At 43.5% G+C, this 18,549-nt stretch overlaps 1 protein-coding gene across 1 annotated transcript in view; it reads left to right on the forward strand.

Moving 5' to 3' along the window:
• The window catches only part of LOC125452340 (dynein axonemal heavy chain 8-like), a 1,165,100-nt gene that overhangs the window by 258,816 nt on the left and 887,735 nt on the right, over positions 1-18,549 (forward strand). The window contains exon 15 of the mRNA XM_059645122.1: positions 16,875-16,974. Coding sequence (XP_059501105.1) covers positions 16,875-16,974 — 100 coding nt within the window. The remainder of the gene's footprint in view (positions 1-16,874; positions 16,975-18,549) is intronic.

Genomic DNA, 18,549 nt, shown 5'->3' on the forward strand with positions numbered 1-18,549 from the left:
CAGTGTTTCAGTTTCTTGGGACCTCTTCTGGGCTACAGATGACCTGTAAAAAAGGTACAGGTTGCATCTAAACTGGAGGGGAACCAATATATTCACAGAGAGGTTCACTGATGCGATTCGGGGGGTTTAAATCAGAGTGGCAGAGGGCTGGGAACAAGAGCATCAGATCAGCAAATGGGAGGACTGAGGGGAAGGTAGGTGTTAAGACCAGTAAATCAGAAGGAAAAGACAGACAGGTAAAACAACATAATGATACTAATTGGTTGAAGAGTGTTTATTTCAATGCAAGGAGTATTCTAGGTCAGGCAGAGGAGGTGATGGGATCGTGGTGTTATACATAAGAACATAAGAATTAGGAGCCGGAGTAGGCCATCTGAGCCTGCCCCGCCATTTAGTAAGATCATGGCTAATCTTTGAGACTCAGCTCCACTTACCCGTCCATTCACCGTAACCCTTAATTCCTTTACTGTTCAAAAATTTATCTCGCCTTGCCTTAAGAACATTCAGTGAGGCAGCTTCAACCGCTTCACGAGGCAGGGAATTCCACAGATTCACAACCCTTTGGGTGAAGAAGTTCCCCTTGACCTCAGTCCTACATCTGCTTTCCTTTATTTTGAGGCGATGCCCTCTAGTCCTAGTTTCACCTGCTAGCGGAAACAACCTCCCTGCCTCCACTTTATCTATCCCCTTCATAATCTTATATGTTTCTATAAGATCTCCCCTTATTCTTCTGAATTCCAATGAATATAATCCCAGTGTACTCAGTCTCTCCTCATAATCCAACCCTCTCAACTCTGAAATCAACCAAGTGAATCTCCTCTGCACCCTCCCGCCAGTGCTAGTATATTTCTTCTCAAGCAAGGAGACCAAAACTGCACACAGTTCTCTAGGTGGGCTTCACCAGGACCCTATACAGCTGCAGCATAGCCTCTCTGTTTTTAAACTCCATCCCTCGAGCTATGGTAGACAAAATTCCATTTGCCTTTTTAATCACCTGCCTCACCTGCAATTCCACCTTCAGTGATTCATGCACAAGGACACCCAAGTCCCTCTGCACAGCAGCGTGCTGCAATTTTTTACCATTGAAAACATTGTCCATTTTCCTGTTATTCCTACCAAAATGGATGACCTCACACTTATCAACATTGTACTCCATCTGCCAGGCCTTTGCCTACTCACTTAGACTATCTATATCCCTCTGCAGACTTTCAGTGTCTACTGCACACTTTGCTCCATGACTCACCTTAGTATCATCTGCAAATTTTGACACACTACACTTAGTCCCCAACTCCAAATCATCTAAGTAAATTGTAAACAATTGAGGTGCCAACACTGATCCCTGAGGCACACCACTAGCCACTGACCGCCAACCAGAAAGACACACATTTACCCCTCCTCTTTGTTTTCTACTGGTCAACCAATCTTCTATCCATGCCCATACATTGCCTGTAATACCATGCAACTTTATCTTATGTAGCAGCCTTTGGTGTGGCACCTTGTCAAATGCCTTCTGGAAATCCAGATACACCACATCCACAGGTTCCCCATTGTGCACCATGCAAGTAATGTCCTCAAAGAATTCCACCAGATTAGGTAAACATGACCTACCCTTCATGAACCCATACTGGGTGTTCCCAATGGGACAATTTATATCCAGATGTCTTGCTATTTCTTCCTTAATGATAGATTCAAGCATTTTCCCCACTACCGAAGTTAAGCTAACTGGCCTACAGTTATCTGCTTTTTAATATAACAGTGTGGAGCTGGATGAACACAGCAGGCCAAATAGCATCTCAGGAACACAAAAGCTGACATTTCGGGCCTAGACCCTTCATCAGAGAGCTGCTTTTTGTCTACTTCCTTTTTTAAACAGTGGTGTCACTTTGGCTGTTTTCCAATCTGCAGGAACCACCCCAGAGTCCAGTGAATATTGGTAAGTAATTACTAGTGCATTTGCTATTTCCCCCATCACCTCTTTTAGCACCCTGGGATGCATTTCATCAGGGCTAGGAGACATGTCTACCTTTAGCCTCATTAGCTTGCCCATCACTGCCTCCTTACGGGTAATGATAATCATAGTATCTAGGTCCTCGCCTGCTATAACCTTCTTGCCATTAGTTTTCGACATGTTATTTGTGTCTTCCACTGTGAAGACCGACACAAAATAACTGTTTATCGTCTCGGCTATTTCCTCATTCCCAGTTATTAAATTGGCCTTCTCATCCTCTAAAGGACCAATGTTTACCTTCGCCACTCTTTTACGATTTACTTAGAAACTTTTACTGCCTGTTTTTATATTCTGAGCTAGTTTACTGTCAATCTGTCTTACTTTTCTTTGTAACAACTTGTTTTGTGGCTTTCTGTTGGCCTTTAAAGATTTCCCAGTATACTAGTTTCCCACTATTCTTTGCTTTTTTGTATGTGTTTTTTTTTCAAATCTGATACTTGCCTTTATTTTCTTAGACATCCATGGCTGGCTCACTTTTTTCCTACAGTTCTTCCTTATCACTGGAATATACTTTTGCTGAGCACTGAAAAATTGTTTTGAAAGTCCTCCACTGTTCCTCAATTGACCCACCATCAAGTTTTTGCTCCCATTCTACCTTAGCTAACTCCTTCCTCATTCCTTCATAGTCTCCTTCGCTTAAGCACAGGACATAGGTATTGGATTTAACCTTCTCACGCTCTATCTATATTTTAAATTCGACCATACTGTAATCGTTCCTTCCAAGAGGATCCCTAACTATGAGATCATTAGTTATTCTTGCCTCATTACACAGGACTAAATCTAGGATAGCTTGCTCCCTTATAGGTTCCATTACATTACATAAACCAGCAAAGACCAAGAGCAATATGACGGGAAGATTAGAATATCTGAATAAACTTGCAGGTAATATTAAATCAGACAATGCAGTATGTAAAAGGAAGAATATAAAGTAAATGGTCACTCAGGAGATGAGACAAGGAAATTAACATTGGGAAACTTGGTGCATGATACAACCTCACAAACGTGGAATTCCAAAATCCAGACACAGCAGCTGTCTGGAATATTTTTAGACTGGCCACTTGTGACACTGCCACAGAATTAACTAATTGCCTTAATGATTGTTAATGGTGAACCTCCAGAGCTTTGCTGTGCATTACTTTAATGACCTCGGTCAGCTGTTTGTGCCAATAACCTATCCAACCAGAAAGAAAACAGAAAAAAAAATCAAAAGGAGCTGCAGGCTAGAAAAGGAGAGGAGACAGATGGTGGCTGCAGGCCAGAGGAGGAGAAGACAGAAGAGTGGGGCGGGCCTACGTTGGAGGAGGAGTGGAGATAAGATCCAGTCACAAAAGACACTGAAGTGTTTGATTAGCCACAATCATTTTAAATAATGGAGCAGGCCTGATCTGCTGAATTGCCTACTCCTATTGCACCATTCCTATGTTCCAAAAGCACATATTTTGGACTTTTCTGAGGATGAATTTTATTATTTGGGGAATTAGGGATTACAGTAAAATGCAAGAAAATGGACTTGAGGAATATCAGATGAGGCATGATCCTACTGAATGGCAAAGCATGCCCGAAAGGTGGAACAGCTGAGTCTTGTTCCTTTTTTTAATGGTTTTTGTTGCATGATGACGATGATGCTGATGATAATAATGATGGTCTTGAAGCAGAGGAATAGTTGATTTTTAGCTTCTTGTTCTGTGAAGATCTAACTTGTTTGTTTTGTAAAGCTCAAAGTCATTTTGAGCAGAGAGCTAAAAATTGTCTGGGCAAGATTTCATGTGATTTTAGCTAGATGAACACCCCTCACCTCCTCCTGTCCTTGCCTCCATGATCATTGCTATGGAGTTTACAGAGAGAAACACAAGTCCATTCACTAAGAGATATAGCTTCATGTGTAAAGTTTCCTGGTTTATGCCTTCCTCCCTTCTTACAGTCATAGAGTTAGAGATATACACCACAGAAACAGACCATTTGGTCCAACTCATCCACGCTGATCAGATATCTGCATAAATCTAGTCCCATTTGGCCCATATACCTCTAAACCCTTCCTATTCAAATACCCATCCAGATGTCTTGTAAAATTACAAGATTTACCAGCCTCCACCACTTCCTCTGGCAGCTCATCCCACACAAGCACCACGCTCTTATATGAAAAAGTTGCCCCTTAGGTCCCTTTAAATCTTTCCCTTCTCACCTTAAACTATGCTGTCTAGTTTTGGACTCCCCCACCCAGGGGAAGAGACCTTGCCTATTCACTCTATCCATGCCCCTCGTGGTTTTATAAACTTCCATAAGGTCACCCCTCAGCCATCAACACTCCAAGGAAAACAGCCCCAGCCTATTCAGCACTGCCCTGTAGCTCAAATTCTCCAACCCCAGAAACTTCCTGGTAAATCTTTTCTGAATCCTTTCAAATTTAACAACAATTTTTCTACAGCAAGGAGACCAGAACTGAATGCAGTATTCCAAAAGTGGCCTAATCAATATCCTGTTCAGCTGCAACCTGACCTCCCAATTCCTATATTCAATGCACTGACCAATAATGACAAGCATGCCAAATGCCTTATTCACTATCCTGTCTATCTATGACTCCACTTTCAAGGAACTTTGAACCTGCACTCAAAGGTCTCTTTATTCACCAACTCTCCCCAGGACATTACTATTAAATGTATCAGTCCTGCCCTGATTTGCCTTCCCACATTGTCCCCTTCACTACCAAATACTGACATACAGTATTCGTTTAGAATCTTACCTGGGTCTTCCGGCTCTGTACGCAAATTATCGGTGGTTCTTAAAGGGCATTACTCTTTCCCTCGTTAGCCTTAACATACCTGTGAAACAACTTGGGATTTTCCTTTATTTTACCTACCAGTACTCTTTCATGACACTTTTCGCTCTCCTAAAAATTTTAAGATTCCTCATACACTTTCTGTCTTCTCTGGGCCTTCTGCTCTTTTCAGCCCTTGGTAACTGCCAGAAGCCTCCCTTTTTCCCTTAATCCAGTGTTTGTATATCCCTCAGTATTCAGGGTTCAAAGCATTTGATGGTCTCACCCTTTTTCTTTATTGGAACATATTGGCCCTGTACCCTCCATATTTTCTACTTGAATGCATCCTACTGTTCGCAGAAGATTTACTGTAAAGCATCTGCTACCAGTCTACCCTGGGAAAATCATATTTGACCTTGTTAAAGTCAGCCTTCCTCCAGCTGAGGAATGATTTCAGGCCCAACCTTGTCCTTTTCTGCAACAATCTTGAATGTAACGTTATGATCATTGTCTGCAAAATGCTCCCTCACTTATATTTCAACCACTTACCCAGCTTCATTACCTAAAATTAAATCCAGGACCACCCCTTCCCTTGTCCAGCCTTTTATATAATGCTTAAATAGCTGTCCTGGAAGCAGTTTAAGAATTCCGCTTGATCTTAAACCTTTCATGCTATGGCTACCCCAATTATTGTTGGGAATGTTGAAATTCCCTGATATCACTACCCCGTCTACCTGTGACTCCACTTTCAAGGAACTCTGAACCTGCACTCAAAGGTCTCTTTATTCAGTAACTCTCCCCAGGAGATCACCATACCCTATTAGTAGGTAGTTGGTAATATTATGGCAGAGTATGTTGATATTCTACAGCATGTCGATATTAAGGAAGAAGTGGTGTTGGGTGTTTTGAAACACGTTAAGGTAGATAAGTCCCCAGGGCCTGATGGGATCTCCCGGATACTAAAAGGGGTAAGGCTGGGATCTTGACATAGACCTTTGTGTTCCCTTTAACCACTGGTGAGGTCCTAGTTATCATTGGACTGTTAATCCAGAGAATCAGATAATGTTCTGGGGACCGTGATTTGAATCCCACCATGGCCGACGGTAAAATTTGAATTCAATAAATATCTGGAATTAAGAGTCTAATGACAACCATGAATCTATTGTCGATTGTCAGGGAAAATCCCATCTGGTTCGCTAATGTCCTTTCGGAAAGGAAACTGCCTTCCTTACCTGGTCTGGCCTACATGTGGCTCCCACAGCAATGTGCTTGACTCATAACTGCCCTCTGGCCAATTAGGGGTGGGCAATAAACGTTGCCTAACCAGCAACACCCTCATCCCCTGAATGAATATAGAGAAAAGGTGAGCTTAGAGTCTGGATCAGTACATGGAACTATGGTTTTGTGCCATTACAGAGACTTGATTGAGAGAGGGACAGGACTGGCTGTTCAATGTTTCAGAGTTTCCTTGTTGCAGGTGAGATTTAGAGGAAGGTAAAATGGGTGGATGGGTTGCATTACTGATTAGGATAACGTTAGATCTGCACTCAGAGAGGACATGCTGGAGTGTTCATCCACTGAGGGAATATGGGTAGAGCTCAAAAATAAGATGGGTGCAATCACCGTGACAGATTATACTATAGACACTCCACCCACCCCACCACCACCACCATTAACAGCCACTGAGACATTGAGGAACAAATATGTAGGCAGATTATGGAAAGGTGCACTAAAAATAGTTATCATAGTGGGTGACTTTAATTTCCCAACATTGACTGGGGCGTTCTTATAGCTAAAGGCTTAGACAGGGCAGAATTTGTTAAGTGCATCTACAGGGGTTTCTTTAGACAGAATGTGGATAATCCAACTGGAGGACAGGCCACACTAAACCTTCCATTGGCTATTGAGCCTGGCCAGGTGACTGATCTTTCAGTGGGAGAGCATTTTTGAAACAGTGATCAACAACTCCTTAAGTTTTAGGATAGTTATGAACAAGGATGAGTTAGGACCTTGTGGCAAGATGCTAACTTGGAAGGCCAAATTATGTCAGTATGACCCAAATGCTAGGAAGAGTTAATTGGGAGGAGCTGTTATGAGGAAAGTCCGCATTTGACATGTAGGAACAGTTTAAAGACCTACTGGGGAGAGTTCAAGACTAGCATGTTCCAGTAAGGAAGAAGGACAAAAATGGCAAGGTAAGGGACCCTTGGATAACAAGGGATGTTGTGAATTTAGTCAGTAGGCAAAAAGAAGCATATGTTAGGATTAGGAAGCTAAAATTGGACAGGGCTTGTAAGGAATATTAGATTAGATTTGCTACAGTATGGAAACAGGCCCTTTGGCCCAACAAGTCCACACTGCCCCTTGGAGCATCCCACCCAGACCCATCCCCCATAACCCACACACCCCTGAACACTATGGACAATCTAATGTGGCCAATCCACCTACCCTGCACATCTTTGGGCTGTGAGAGGAAACTGGAGCACCCAGAGGAAACCCATGCAGACATGGGGAGAATGTGCAAACTCCACACAGGCAGTCACCTGAGGCTGGAATTGAACCTGGGTCCCTGGTGCTGTGAGGCTGCAGTGCTAACCACTGAGCCACCATGCTGCCCCAAAGGAAAATATAAGGAAAATACTTAAGCAGGGAATTAGGAAAGCAAGGAGAGGCCATGAAACTTGGCAAGTAGGGTTAAAGGGAATCCTCAGGCATTCTATAGATACATTAAAAACAAGAGGATAACTAGGGAGAAGGTAGGACCACTCAAGAATAAAGGAGGGAACTTGTCTTTAGAGGCAGAGAATGTGGGTGATATCCTAAATGAGTTAAAAACTGAAAGAACTGCAGATGCTGTAAATCAGGAACAAAAGCAAAGTTGCTGGAAAAGCTCAGCAGGTCTGGCAGCATCTGTGGAGGAGAAAACAGAGTTAACGTTTTGGGTCTGGTGACCCTTCCTCAGCCCCCTTCTACCAGACCCGAAACGTTAACTCTGTTTTCTCCTCCACAGATGCTACAAGACCTGCTCAGCTTTCCCAGCAACTTTGTTTTTGATCCTAAATGAGTATTTTGCATTGGTATTCACCAAGGAAAAGAATATGGAGGACATTGAGATTTTGGTGGAGTGTGCCATTTTGCTCGGGCATTTTCAGATCGACAAAGATGCGCAGTTGGACCTTTTGAAGAAAATTAAGGTGGATAAATCACCAGGGCCCGATGTTATCTACCCAGGTTATTGAGAGAGGCAGCACAGGAGATTGGTGCAGCCTTGACCAAGATCTTAATATCCTCACTAGTGACTGAGGATGTTCCAGAGGACTAGCGAGTAGCTAATGTTGTTCCTCTGTTCAAGAAGGGAAATAAGGATAATTCAGGAAACTGCAGACCTACCAGTAGTTGAGAAGCTATTGGAGAGCATTCTTAAGGATTGGATTGACACACATTTGGAACGTATGGCCTAATTAGGTACAATCTTCATAGCTTCGTGGAGGGCAGGTCGTATCCTACTAACTTGATTGAATTTTTCAAGGAGGTTGATATTATTCACATGGATTTTAGTAAGGCTTTCGACAAGGTCCCTCGTCTTAGGCTCATCCAGAAGATTAAGATGCGTGGGATCCTTGGTGACCTGGCCTTGAGGATTCAGAATTGGCTTACCCATAGAAGACAGAGGAAGGTGGAAGGACGTTTTTCGGGTTGGAGGTCCATGACTAACAGTGTTCTGCAGGAATCCAGACTGGGACTTCTGCCGTTTGTGATATATATAAATGACTTGGATGAAATTCTAGATGGGTGGGTTAATAAGTTTGCAGACAACAGGAAGATTGGTGGAGTTTTTGATAATGTAGAATGTTGCCAAAGGATACACTGGGATCTAGATCAGTTGTTGCAGATATGGGTGGAGAAATGGCAGATGGAGTTTAATCCAGGGAATTGTATTGTGTTGCATTTTGGGAGATTACATGTTAAGGAATAGTATAAAGTTAATGGCCGGACTGTGAACAACACTGATGTACAGAAGAAGCGTGGGTTCAGTTTCTAGCTGGTTGCCTGAGATGGAGACAGAGAGGCCCAGGAAGGTGAGGGGTGTGTTGGAGATGGCCCAGGTGAACTTGAGGTTGGGGTGGAAGGTTGTGGTGAAGTGGATGAACTGTTCGAGGTCCTCTTGGCAGCAAGAGGCGATGCCGAAACAGTCATCAATGTAACGGAAGAAGAGATGGGGTTTGGGGCCAGTGTAGGTGCGGAAGAGGGACTGTTTCACGTAACCTACAAAGAGGCAGGCATAGCTTGGGCCCATGCGGGTACCCATGACCACCTCCTTTGTCTGTAGGAAGTTTCCATATCAAGCAGATGTTCACCTGCACATCTGCCAATGTGGTATACTGCATCCACTGTAGGCATCCTCTACATTGTGGAGGCTTGGGGACCGCTTTGCAGAACACCTCCGCTCGGTTCGCAATAAACAACTGCACCTCCCAGTCACGAACCATTTTAACTCCTCCTCCCATTCCTTAGACGGCACATCCATCCTGGGCCTCCTGCAGTGCCATAATGATGCCACCCGAAGGTTGCAGGAACAGCAACTCATGTTCTGCTTGGGAACCCTGCAGTCCAGTGGCATCAATGTGGACTTCACAAGTTTCAAAATCTCCCCTTCCTCCACTGCATCCCAAAACCAGCCCAGCTTGTCCCCACCTCCCTAACCTGTTCTTCCTCTCACCTGTCCCCTCCTCCCACCTCAAGCCACACCTCCATTTCCTGCCTACTAACCTCATCCCGCCTCCTTGACCTGTCCGTCCTCCCCAGACTGAACTATCCCCTCCCTTCCTCCCGACCTATACTCTCCTCTCCACCTATCTTCTCTATCCATCTTCGGTCTGCCTCCCCCCTCTCTCCCCATTTATTTCAGAACCCTCCCCATCCATGTCTCTGATGAAGGGTTGAGGCCCGAAACGTCAGCTTTTGTGCTCCTAAGATTCTGCTGGGCCTGCTGTGTTCATCCAGCTTCACACTTTCTTATCTCAGATTCTCCAGCATCTGCAGTTTCCATTATCTCTCCTCTCGGTTTAAAAACTTGGGTTGTTTTCCCTGGAGCCGCAGAGGCTGAGGGGATACTTGATAAAAGTCTGTAAAGTTATGAGATACATTGAAAGGGTTGATCATAAGACCATAAGACATGGGAGTGGAAGTAAGGCCATTCGGCCCATCGAGTCCACTCCGCCATTTAATCATGGCTGATGGGCACTTCAACTCCACTTCCCTGCACTCTCCCCGTAGCCCTTGATTCCTTGTGAGATCAAGAATTTATCGATCTCTGCCTTGAAGATATTTAACGTCCCGGCCTTCACTGCGCTCCGTGGCAATGAATTCCACAGGCCCACCACTCTCTGGCTGAAGAAATGTCTTCTCAGTTCCGTTTTAAATTTACCCCCTCTAATTCTAAGGCTGTGCCCACGGGTCCTAGTCTCCCCGCCTAACGGAAACAACTTCCCAGCTTCTACCCTTTCTAAGCCATATATTGATGATCCGAATCTTTTACCCAAAGTTGAAATGTCTAATACTAGGGGGAATGCATTTAAGGTTAGAAGGTGTAAGTTTAAAGGGACATGAGGGGCTGGTTTTTTTACACAAGGAGTGGTAGGAGTCTGGAATGGACTTTCAGGAGTGGTAGTGGAGGTAGATACGGTAAGGGCATTTCAAGGACTTTTAGCTAAGCACAAGATTATGTAAGGATTGGAGGGATATGAACCAAGGGCAGACAAAAGGGATTAGTTTCACTTAGCATCATATTCGACACAACATTGAGGACTGAAGGGCCTGTTCTTGTGCTGAACTATTCTGTGTTCTATGTTCTAACTGAAGGACACAGCAAGGCTACGTAATAGTGAGATTCTGTGAGAATAAGAAAGTGAGGACATTCTTCAGGAAAAACAAAAAGCACCTTCAGCATGCGACAGCACAGTACCTTTGGCAAGAGTAACGCAGGCATGGCTTCTTTGCAAAAAAAATGTTCAATGGGTCTAGATGCGTGTCATTTTTCACTGACAGTAAAAGTTTTGGTACTGCTGAGGCCAGCATGCACTGTGCACACCCAACTGCAAATGCAGCTAATTCATTTGTGTTTTTCCTGCATTTCAATAAAATGTAACTGTTGTGACTGTAATGAAGGGGCAAGGTGGACTTCTAAGAAAATGAGTTTATTGATAGGAGTTGTTGACCTGGTCTAAACAAGGAGCCCTGGCTGACAGATATAAACAGGAATGTCAGAGATTCTGTTCATTCTGAGAGCTGGCTCTGAGGAAGCAGGATCAGTTTCAAATATTTCAGACAGAAAATTAAAGGGTAACTTAGTGATGGGATAGTGGCCTCTGTGGAGTTATTTCAGTGGCAATGAGAGGAAACTCTATCCTCCTAAAGAAATTTGCTCACTACTGTCAGCTGTGGGTTTCTGGGTAGCCATTTCTAACATCATGCCGTTATTTGGAAAGCGTGATTTGTTTGATCCTGCTACCAAAGACTGGCCCCAGTATGTGGACAAAATGCACTGTTTTTTTCTGGGCAAATGACATTGGAGCCGATGAAAAGCAACGTATAATTCTCATGACAGCTTGTGCACCCACAGCTTTTTCAGTTATTAAATGCCTAATGTTTCCTGAAGCACCAGATACTAAAACCATTCAAGAGTTGACAGATCTCATTAAGGAATGCTATGAACCCAAGCCTCCTCTAGTTCTGAGACCCTATCAGTTTTACTCAGCAGTTAGAGAACCGTGTCAAGATTTTTGATGAGTTTGAGACATAGAAAGAAGGTCATGGCTGTGGGAAGTCAATCATCTCAGCTCCAGGTCATCTCTGTAGGAGTTCCTCAGGGTAGTGTCCTAGGCCCAAGCATCTTCAGCTGCTTCATCAATGACCTTCCCTCCATAAGGTCAGAAGTAGAGATATTCGCCGATAATTGCACAAAACTCAGCATCATTCGTGACTCCTCAGATTCTGAAGCAGTCCATGTTCACATGCAGCAAGATTTGGACAATATCCAGGCTTGGACTGACAAGTGGCAAGTGAAGTTCGTGCCACACAAATGCCAGGCTTATGACCATCACCAATAGGAGACAATCTAACCACTGCCCCTTGACATTCAATAGTGTTGCCATTACTGAATCCCCCACTATCAACATCCTGGGAGTTACCATTGACCAGGAACTCAACTGGACTCACTACATTAACAGAGTGGCTACAAGAGCAGGCCAAAAGCTGGGAATACTACAGCGAGTATCTCACCTCCCGACTCCTCAAAGCCGGTCCACCATCTACAAGGCACAAGTCAGGAGTGTGATAGAATACTCCCCACTTGCCTGGATGAGTGCAGCCCCAACAACACTCTAGAAGTTTGACAGCATTCAGGACAATGCAGCCCACTTGAGTGGCACAACATCCACAAGCAGTCACTCCCTCCGCCACCGAAGCTCAGTAGCAGCTGTGTGTACTATCTACAGGATGCACTGCAGAAATTCACCAAAGATCCTCAGACAGCACCTTCCAAATGCACAAGCATTTCTATCTAGAAGGACTAGGGCAGAAGATATGTGGGAACGCCACAACCTCCACGTTCTCCTCCAAGTCACTCACCATCCTGACTTGGATCAAATCCTGGAATTTCCTCCCTCATAACTTTGTGGGTCAACCCACAGCAGGAGGACTGCTGCAGTTCAAGAAAGCAGCTCAGTATCACTTTGCCAAGGGCAACTAGGGATGGGCAAGAAATGCTAGCCAGCCAGCAACACCCACATCCATCAAATGAATGGCGAGAAAAAAACAATTGGCAGGGGCATGTGACCTTTAATTTATCCTTTGTGAGATGCTGAGAGACTGGTACGTGGGATTAATGATGTGATCAAGAAACCACACCTACTCATTGAAACCCAACTGGAATTCAAACATGCACTACAACTGGCTTTTTCATCAGAAAATGTGATAAGTGGAGCATATGATATATAGGGTATGCAGATGGAAGTGGATACCCTCACTAGGTTGAGATAACAAAGTGTGGAGCTGGATGAACACTACAGGCCAAGCAGCATCTTAGGAGCACAAAAGCTGATGTTTCGGGCCTAGACCCTTCATCAGAGAAGGATGAAGAAGGGTCTAGGCCTGAAACGTCAGCTTTTGTGCTCTTAAGATGGTGCTTGGCCTGCTGTGTTCATCCAGCTCAACATTTTGTTATCTCTGATTCTCCAGCATCTGCAGTTCCCATTATCTCTCTCTCACCCTCACTAGGCTGACTGAGTTTGGGGAATGCCACTTCAGTGCAGGCAATTACATAGCCTCACTCTGGATATATCCTGTTTAGCTGAGGCTTGGCTGTAGATTAGATTCCCAACAGTGTGGAAACAGGCCCCTTCGGCCCAACAAGTCGACACCGCCTTTTGGAGCATCCCACCCAGACCCATCCCCCTATAACTCATACACCCCTGAACACTATGGGCAATTTAACATGGCCAATTCACCTAGCCTGCACATCTTTGGACTACGGGAAGAAACTAGAGCACCCAGAGGAAACCCACACAGACTCAGGGAGAATGTGCAAACTTTGGGGCAGCACAGTGGCTCAGTGATTAGCACTGCAGCTTCACAGCACCAGGGACCTGGGTTCCATTCAAAATCCTGGAATTTCCTCCCTCATAACATTGTGGGTCAACCCATAGCAGGAGGACTGCTGCAGTTCAAGAAGGCAACTCACTACCACTTTGCCAAGGGCAAGAAATACTAGCCAGCCAGCAACACCCACATCCAACAAATGAATGGCAAAAAAAAACAATTGGCAGGGGCATGTGACCTTTAATTTATCCTTAATGAGATGCTGAGAGACTGGTATGTGGGATTAATGATGTGATCAAGAAACCACACCTACTCGTTGAAGCCCTGGGTTTCCTCTGGGTGCTCCGGTTTCCTCCCATAGTCCAAAGATGTGCAGGCTGGGTGGATTAGCCATGCTAAATTGCCCATAGTGTTCAGGTATGTGTGGGTTATAGCGGGATGGGTCTGGGTGGGATGCTGCAAGGGGTGGTGTGGACTTGTTGGGCCAAAGGGCCTGCTTCCACACTGTAGGGAATCTAATCCAATCTAATCTAATCTGCACAGACAGTTGCCCGAGGCTGAAATCGAACCCGGGTCCCTGGTGCTGTGAGGCTGCAGTGCTAACCACTGAGCCATCATGCCGCCCTACTTTTACTTTAGGCCACAGCAAAATCCTAAAGTAAAACCAAGCTTTAGCTAAACAGTTAACATTGTCTTCAGGATCCAGGCTGGCAGATCATAGTAAGCCAGAACATACAGATTGTCAAGTGAAAAAAAAACACTTGGACGGGTAAGGCATTCAGGTAATACCGTGTGCTAGGCAAGATCAACATTAATAAGAGCAGCATTATTTGAAGTTGGAGAGTTCATTCATCAGTCCAATAGTGGCATAGAAGAAGCTGTTCTTGAACTTGTTGGTGCATGTGCTCAGGCTTCTGTATTTTCTGCCTGACGGAAGAGGTTGTAGGAGAGCATTACTGGGGTGGGAGGGGCCTTTGATGATATTGGCAGCCTTTCAGTGGCAACATGAAGTATAAATGGAGTCCATGGTGGTTGGCTTCTGTGATGGTCTGATCAGAAAAAGGCAATGAGGGTCCTTATGGACATGCTGAATTTCCTAAGCTGCCTGAGGAAGAAGAAGCATTGATGTGCCTTTTTGACTGTCGCATCTACATTGGATGTCCAGAATAGTTTGTGAGTTGTCATCACTCATTGGAACTTGATAGTCTCAGTGTTTTCAACCTCCACTCCTTTCTAACTGTGGAAGGGTTTGGAAATCAGAAAGACAAAGGGACTTGAGAGTTCTAGTTCAATATTTGCTTAAGGTTAACATGCAGGTTTATTTAGTAGTTACGAAGGCAAATACAATGTTGGCATTCATTTCAAAGGGCTATAATACAAGAGCAGAGATGTACCGCTGAGGCTGTATGAGGCGCTGGCCTGGCTGCAGAAGGGATTTGCAAAAATGAACCTGGGAAATCCAGTGTTTGTCGTATACGGAGAAGTTGAGGACCCTGGGTCTGTGCTTGATGGAATTTATAAGAAAGAGGGGGATCGGATTGAAGCTTACAGAGTACTGAGAGATCTGGCTACAGTGGAAGTGGAGATGTTTCCACTTGTAAAAGAGTCCAGGACCAAAGGGCACGATGTCAAAATGAAGGATGACAGTTTAGAAATGAGATGAGGAGGAATTTCATCAGTCAGAGGGTGATTGATCTGTGGAACTCATTGCCACAGAGTGCTGTGGAGGTCAAGTCATTGAGTGTATTTAAAAAAGAAATGGATAGGTTTTTGATTGATGAGGAAATCAAGTGTTACAGGGAGAAGGCAGGAGAAAAGGGTTGAGAAACATATCAGCCATGATTGACTGACACAGCAGACTCAGTGGGCCAAATGGCCTAATTCCGCTCCTATATCTTATGGTTTTATGGAATATCAATAGTGGGAGTTTCAGTATGGTAATATCATTGAATGTGAAGGAGCAATAATTAGATTCTGTCTACTTGGAGGAGGCCATTGCTTGGAATTTATGTGGCACAGTTGATACATGCCACCTGTCTGCCCAAATTTAGATTGTGTTGAATTTGGAAGTGGACTGGCTCAGCACCTTCGAGTCCATGAATGATGCTGAACATTATGCAATGATCAATGAATGTCCCTCCTTCTGACCTTATAGTGGAATGAAGTTTATTGATAAAGCAGTTGAAGATATTTGGGCCTCAGACACCGTTATGTGTATTTCTTGCAGAAATGTTCCGGAGCTGAGATTTCTGACTTAAACAACCAAATGTATTTTCCTAATGGTAGTTAAGACTCCATGATAGAATACTCTCCATTTGCCTGGATGTTGCTGCCCGCCAATATACTGGAAACTCTAAAACTACACCATCTAAGACAAACCAGCCCACTAGATCAGCATTCCAATTATCTAATTACCATACCCTCCACCAACACCGGCACCCCATTGGAGCTGCAGTCCTTTTAATATGCAAGGTGCACTGCAACAACATGCCTTCTTTGATCATACTGTATAAACAAGCAAATTTTACTACCTGGAATAGGAAGGTCAATAAATTCATAGGAGTATCATTGACTACAAATATCCATCTAAATCACACATCATCCTCTGTTGGTACCACTTTCCTGTGCTTTCAATGTAGTATCAAAATCTCAAAATCCTCTTCCTAACAGCATTTTGGACAGACAGATACCAAATGCACTGCTTCTGTTGAATAACTCACTATTATCGTCTCAAGAGAAATTTGATTTAGTGAACAAACTTGCTGGTGGGTGCTTAGACATCATTTAAGCCAATTGGTCATACTGAGACATAAAATGAGCATTTGAGGATAACTGAAAATAGGGTAAAATAATTTTAGAAGGTGGCAGTCTCAATTGTAGAGATGGTTTTGTTACTGGAACACATTATGCCTCAAATATGTTTATGATCCAATTTTCTGGAGGTGAAATTATTTTGCATACTTTCCACTGGCTGTGGGAGACCAAAAATTGCCTGGTTTGTAAGTAACTTGAATGCTGTGTTTGTGTTTTACTGATAAAGCTATGTCCGGATATTGCTGTTATCATTCAATCACAATTTCCATAAACTCCTGACTGTCACAAATTAGTAGACTTCTTCAAAATATATTGGAACAGTGAGTATTCTGAAGCAATTTGATATAATGAGTGTTATATTCTCACCCAGTACAATGGGTCACCACAACAAAAATGCAACGTCTCCAGCCATGATCCAGTTGCATGTGTCTGCCTGCTGGAAACACAAAATTGTGAAATGAGGGTTTAAGAATGGAAATGTGTTCAAAATGTGATAAATGTTATTGCAAATTTTAATGCACATTATTCTTCCCTATTCTAGCATTGTTAATTTTATTTTAAATTCTTATTTCTAGCCTGTTATCTCAATACCAAACCAATACCAAACCTACCTTTTTCAATATAAAATGTAATAATGATATTTGCTTTTCATGATTTCTGTTGAATTACAGTTTGTATTTGTTAAACTTGTAACCTTAGATTTCAGAAATTGAATATACAATCACTTGAGTCAGAAATTGAAGTTACAGTTGAACGTATTCTTCAACACTATTTTGGAGAGTTAATGACCATACAAAAGGTAAGAATAATTGTTTTAATAAGATTTCCTGAAACACGCCATTACTTTTGAATTTCTTTATTTATGAACTCAGATGTGCAACTTCAAAATTCTAGTCGCTCATGATTCAGCAGGAAGTCCAGCCAAAAAAAGCACAATAGTATTTATTGTTCTGGATGTGAGTTTGCTCGCTGAGCTGGAAGGTTAGTTTTCAGACGTTTCGACACCATTCTAGGTAACATCATCAGTGAGCCTCCGACGAAGCGCTGGTGTTATGTCCCGCTTTCTATTTATCTGGTTAGGTTTCTTTGGGTTGGTGATGTCATTTCCTGTTCTTTTCAGGGGATGGTAGATTGGCTCCAAATCAATGTGTTTGTTGATGGAGTTCTGGTTGGAATGCCATGCTTCTAGGAATTCTCGTGCATGTCTCTGTTTGGCTTGTCCTAGGATGGATGTGTTGTCCCAATCAAAGTGGTGTTCTTCCTTATCTGTATGTAAGGATACGAGTGATAGTGGGTCATGTCGTTTTGTGGCTAGTTGATGTTCATGTATCCTGGTGGCTAGCTTCCTGCCAGTTTGTCCAATGTAGTGTTTGTCACAGTTCTTGCAAGGTATTTTGTAGATGACGTTCGTTTTATTTGTTGTCTGTATAGGGTCTTGTAAGTTCATTAGCTGCTGTTTTAGTGTGTTGGTGGGTTTGTGGGCTACCCTGATGCCAAGGGGTCTAAGTAGTGGATGTGCTGCAGTGCTGCAGTAAGGTTTAGCAGAAGTAGGAAGAGCAGCATCTCATTTTCTACTTGGCGACCCTGCAACCATCAAAAATCGATATCTAGTTCAATAATTCTGGAGCATGAACACCTCCTTTACCCATCGTCACATCCCAGGCCCTGTCATGATAATGGACTACTTTCAATACATCTAACCCATTTTCACCTACATATTGCTCCCATTTTCATCCTCCCACTTAGATCAACCACCCCCGTGGCCCTGTGGCTTTCTAACTTTCTTTCTCTCTCTCTAGGCTCTGCTCACACCTTTCCCTGACCCTGTCAGCGGCATGTATACCACCAGGCACTATTAGTTCTGAAGTTGGTCACTGGACTAGAAATGTTGACTCTGCTTTCCCTCCATAGATGCTGCTAGACCTATTGAGTTGCTCCAGCAATTTCTTTTTCATTACAACGGATCTTATTGGTCTTGCAGGCTTAGAAGTAGGTAAATCTCCATGGCTGGATGGAATATATCCCAGACTGTTGAGAGTAGCAAGCAAAGAAATAACAGGGGTGCTGGCAATAATTTTCAAATCCTCTCTGGCCACAGGAAAAGTTCCAGACGACTAGACGCCAGCCAATCATAGAAACTTCGAACTGTAGAATTCACAGTACAGAGGGTGGTCATTTGATGCACTAGCTCCTGAAAGAGCTACACAGTTAGTGTCATTTTCTGGTACTAACTCAATAGCCCTCTAAATTAATCACTTTTTAAATACATATCCAGCTCTCTTTTGAAACTTCCTATGAAAGCCATCTCCCAGGCAGGACATTTGAAATACTAACACCTCTCTGAAATGAAGAACATAGAACATTACAGCACAGT

Source organism: Stegostoma tigrinum, chromosome 4 (assembly GCF_030684315.1).
Source record: "Stegostoma tigrinum isolate sSteTig4 chromosome 4, sSteTig4.hap1, whole genome shotgun sequence".
Lineage (NCBI taxonomy): Eukaryota > Metazoa > Chordata > Chondrichthyes > Orectolobiformes > Stegostomatidae > Stegostoma > Stegostoma tigrinum.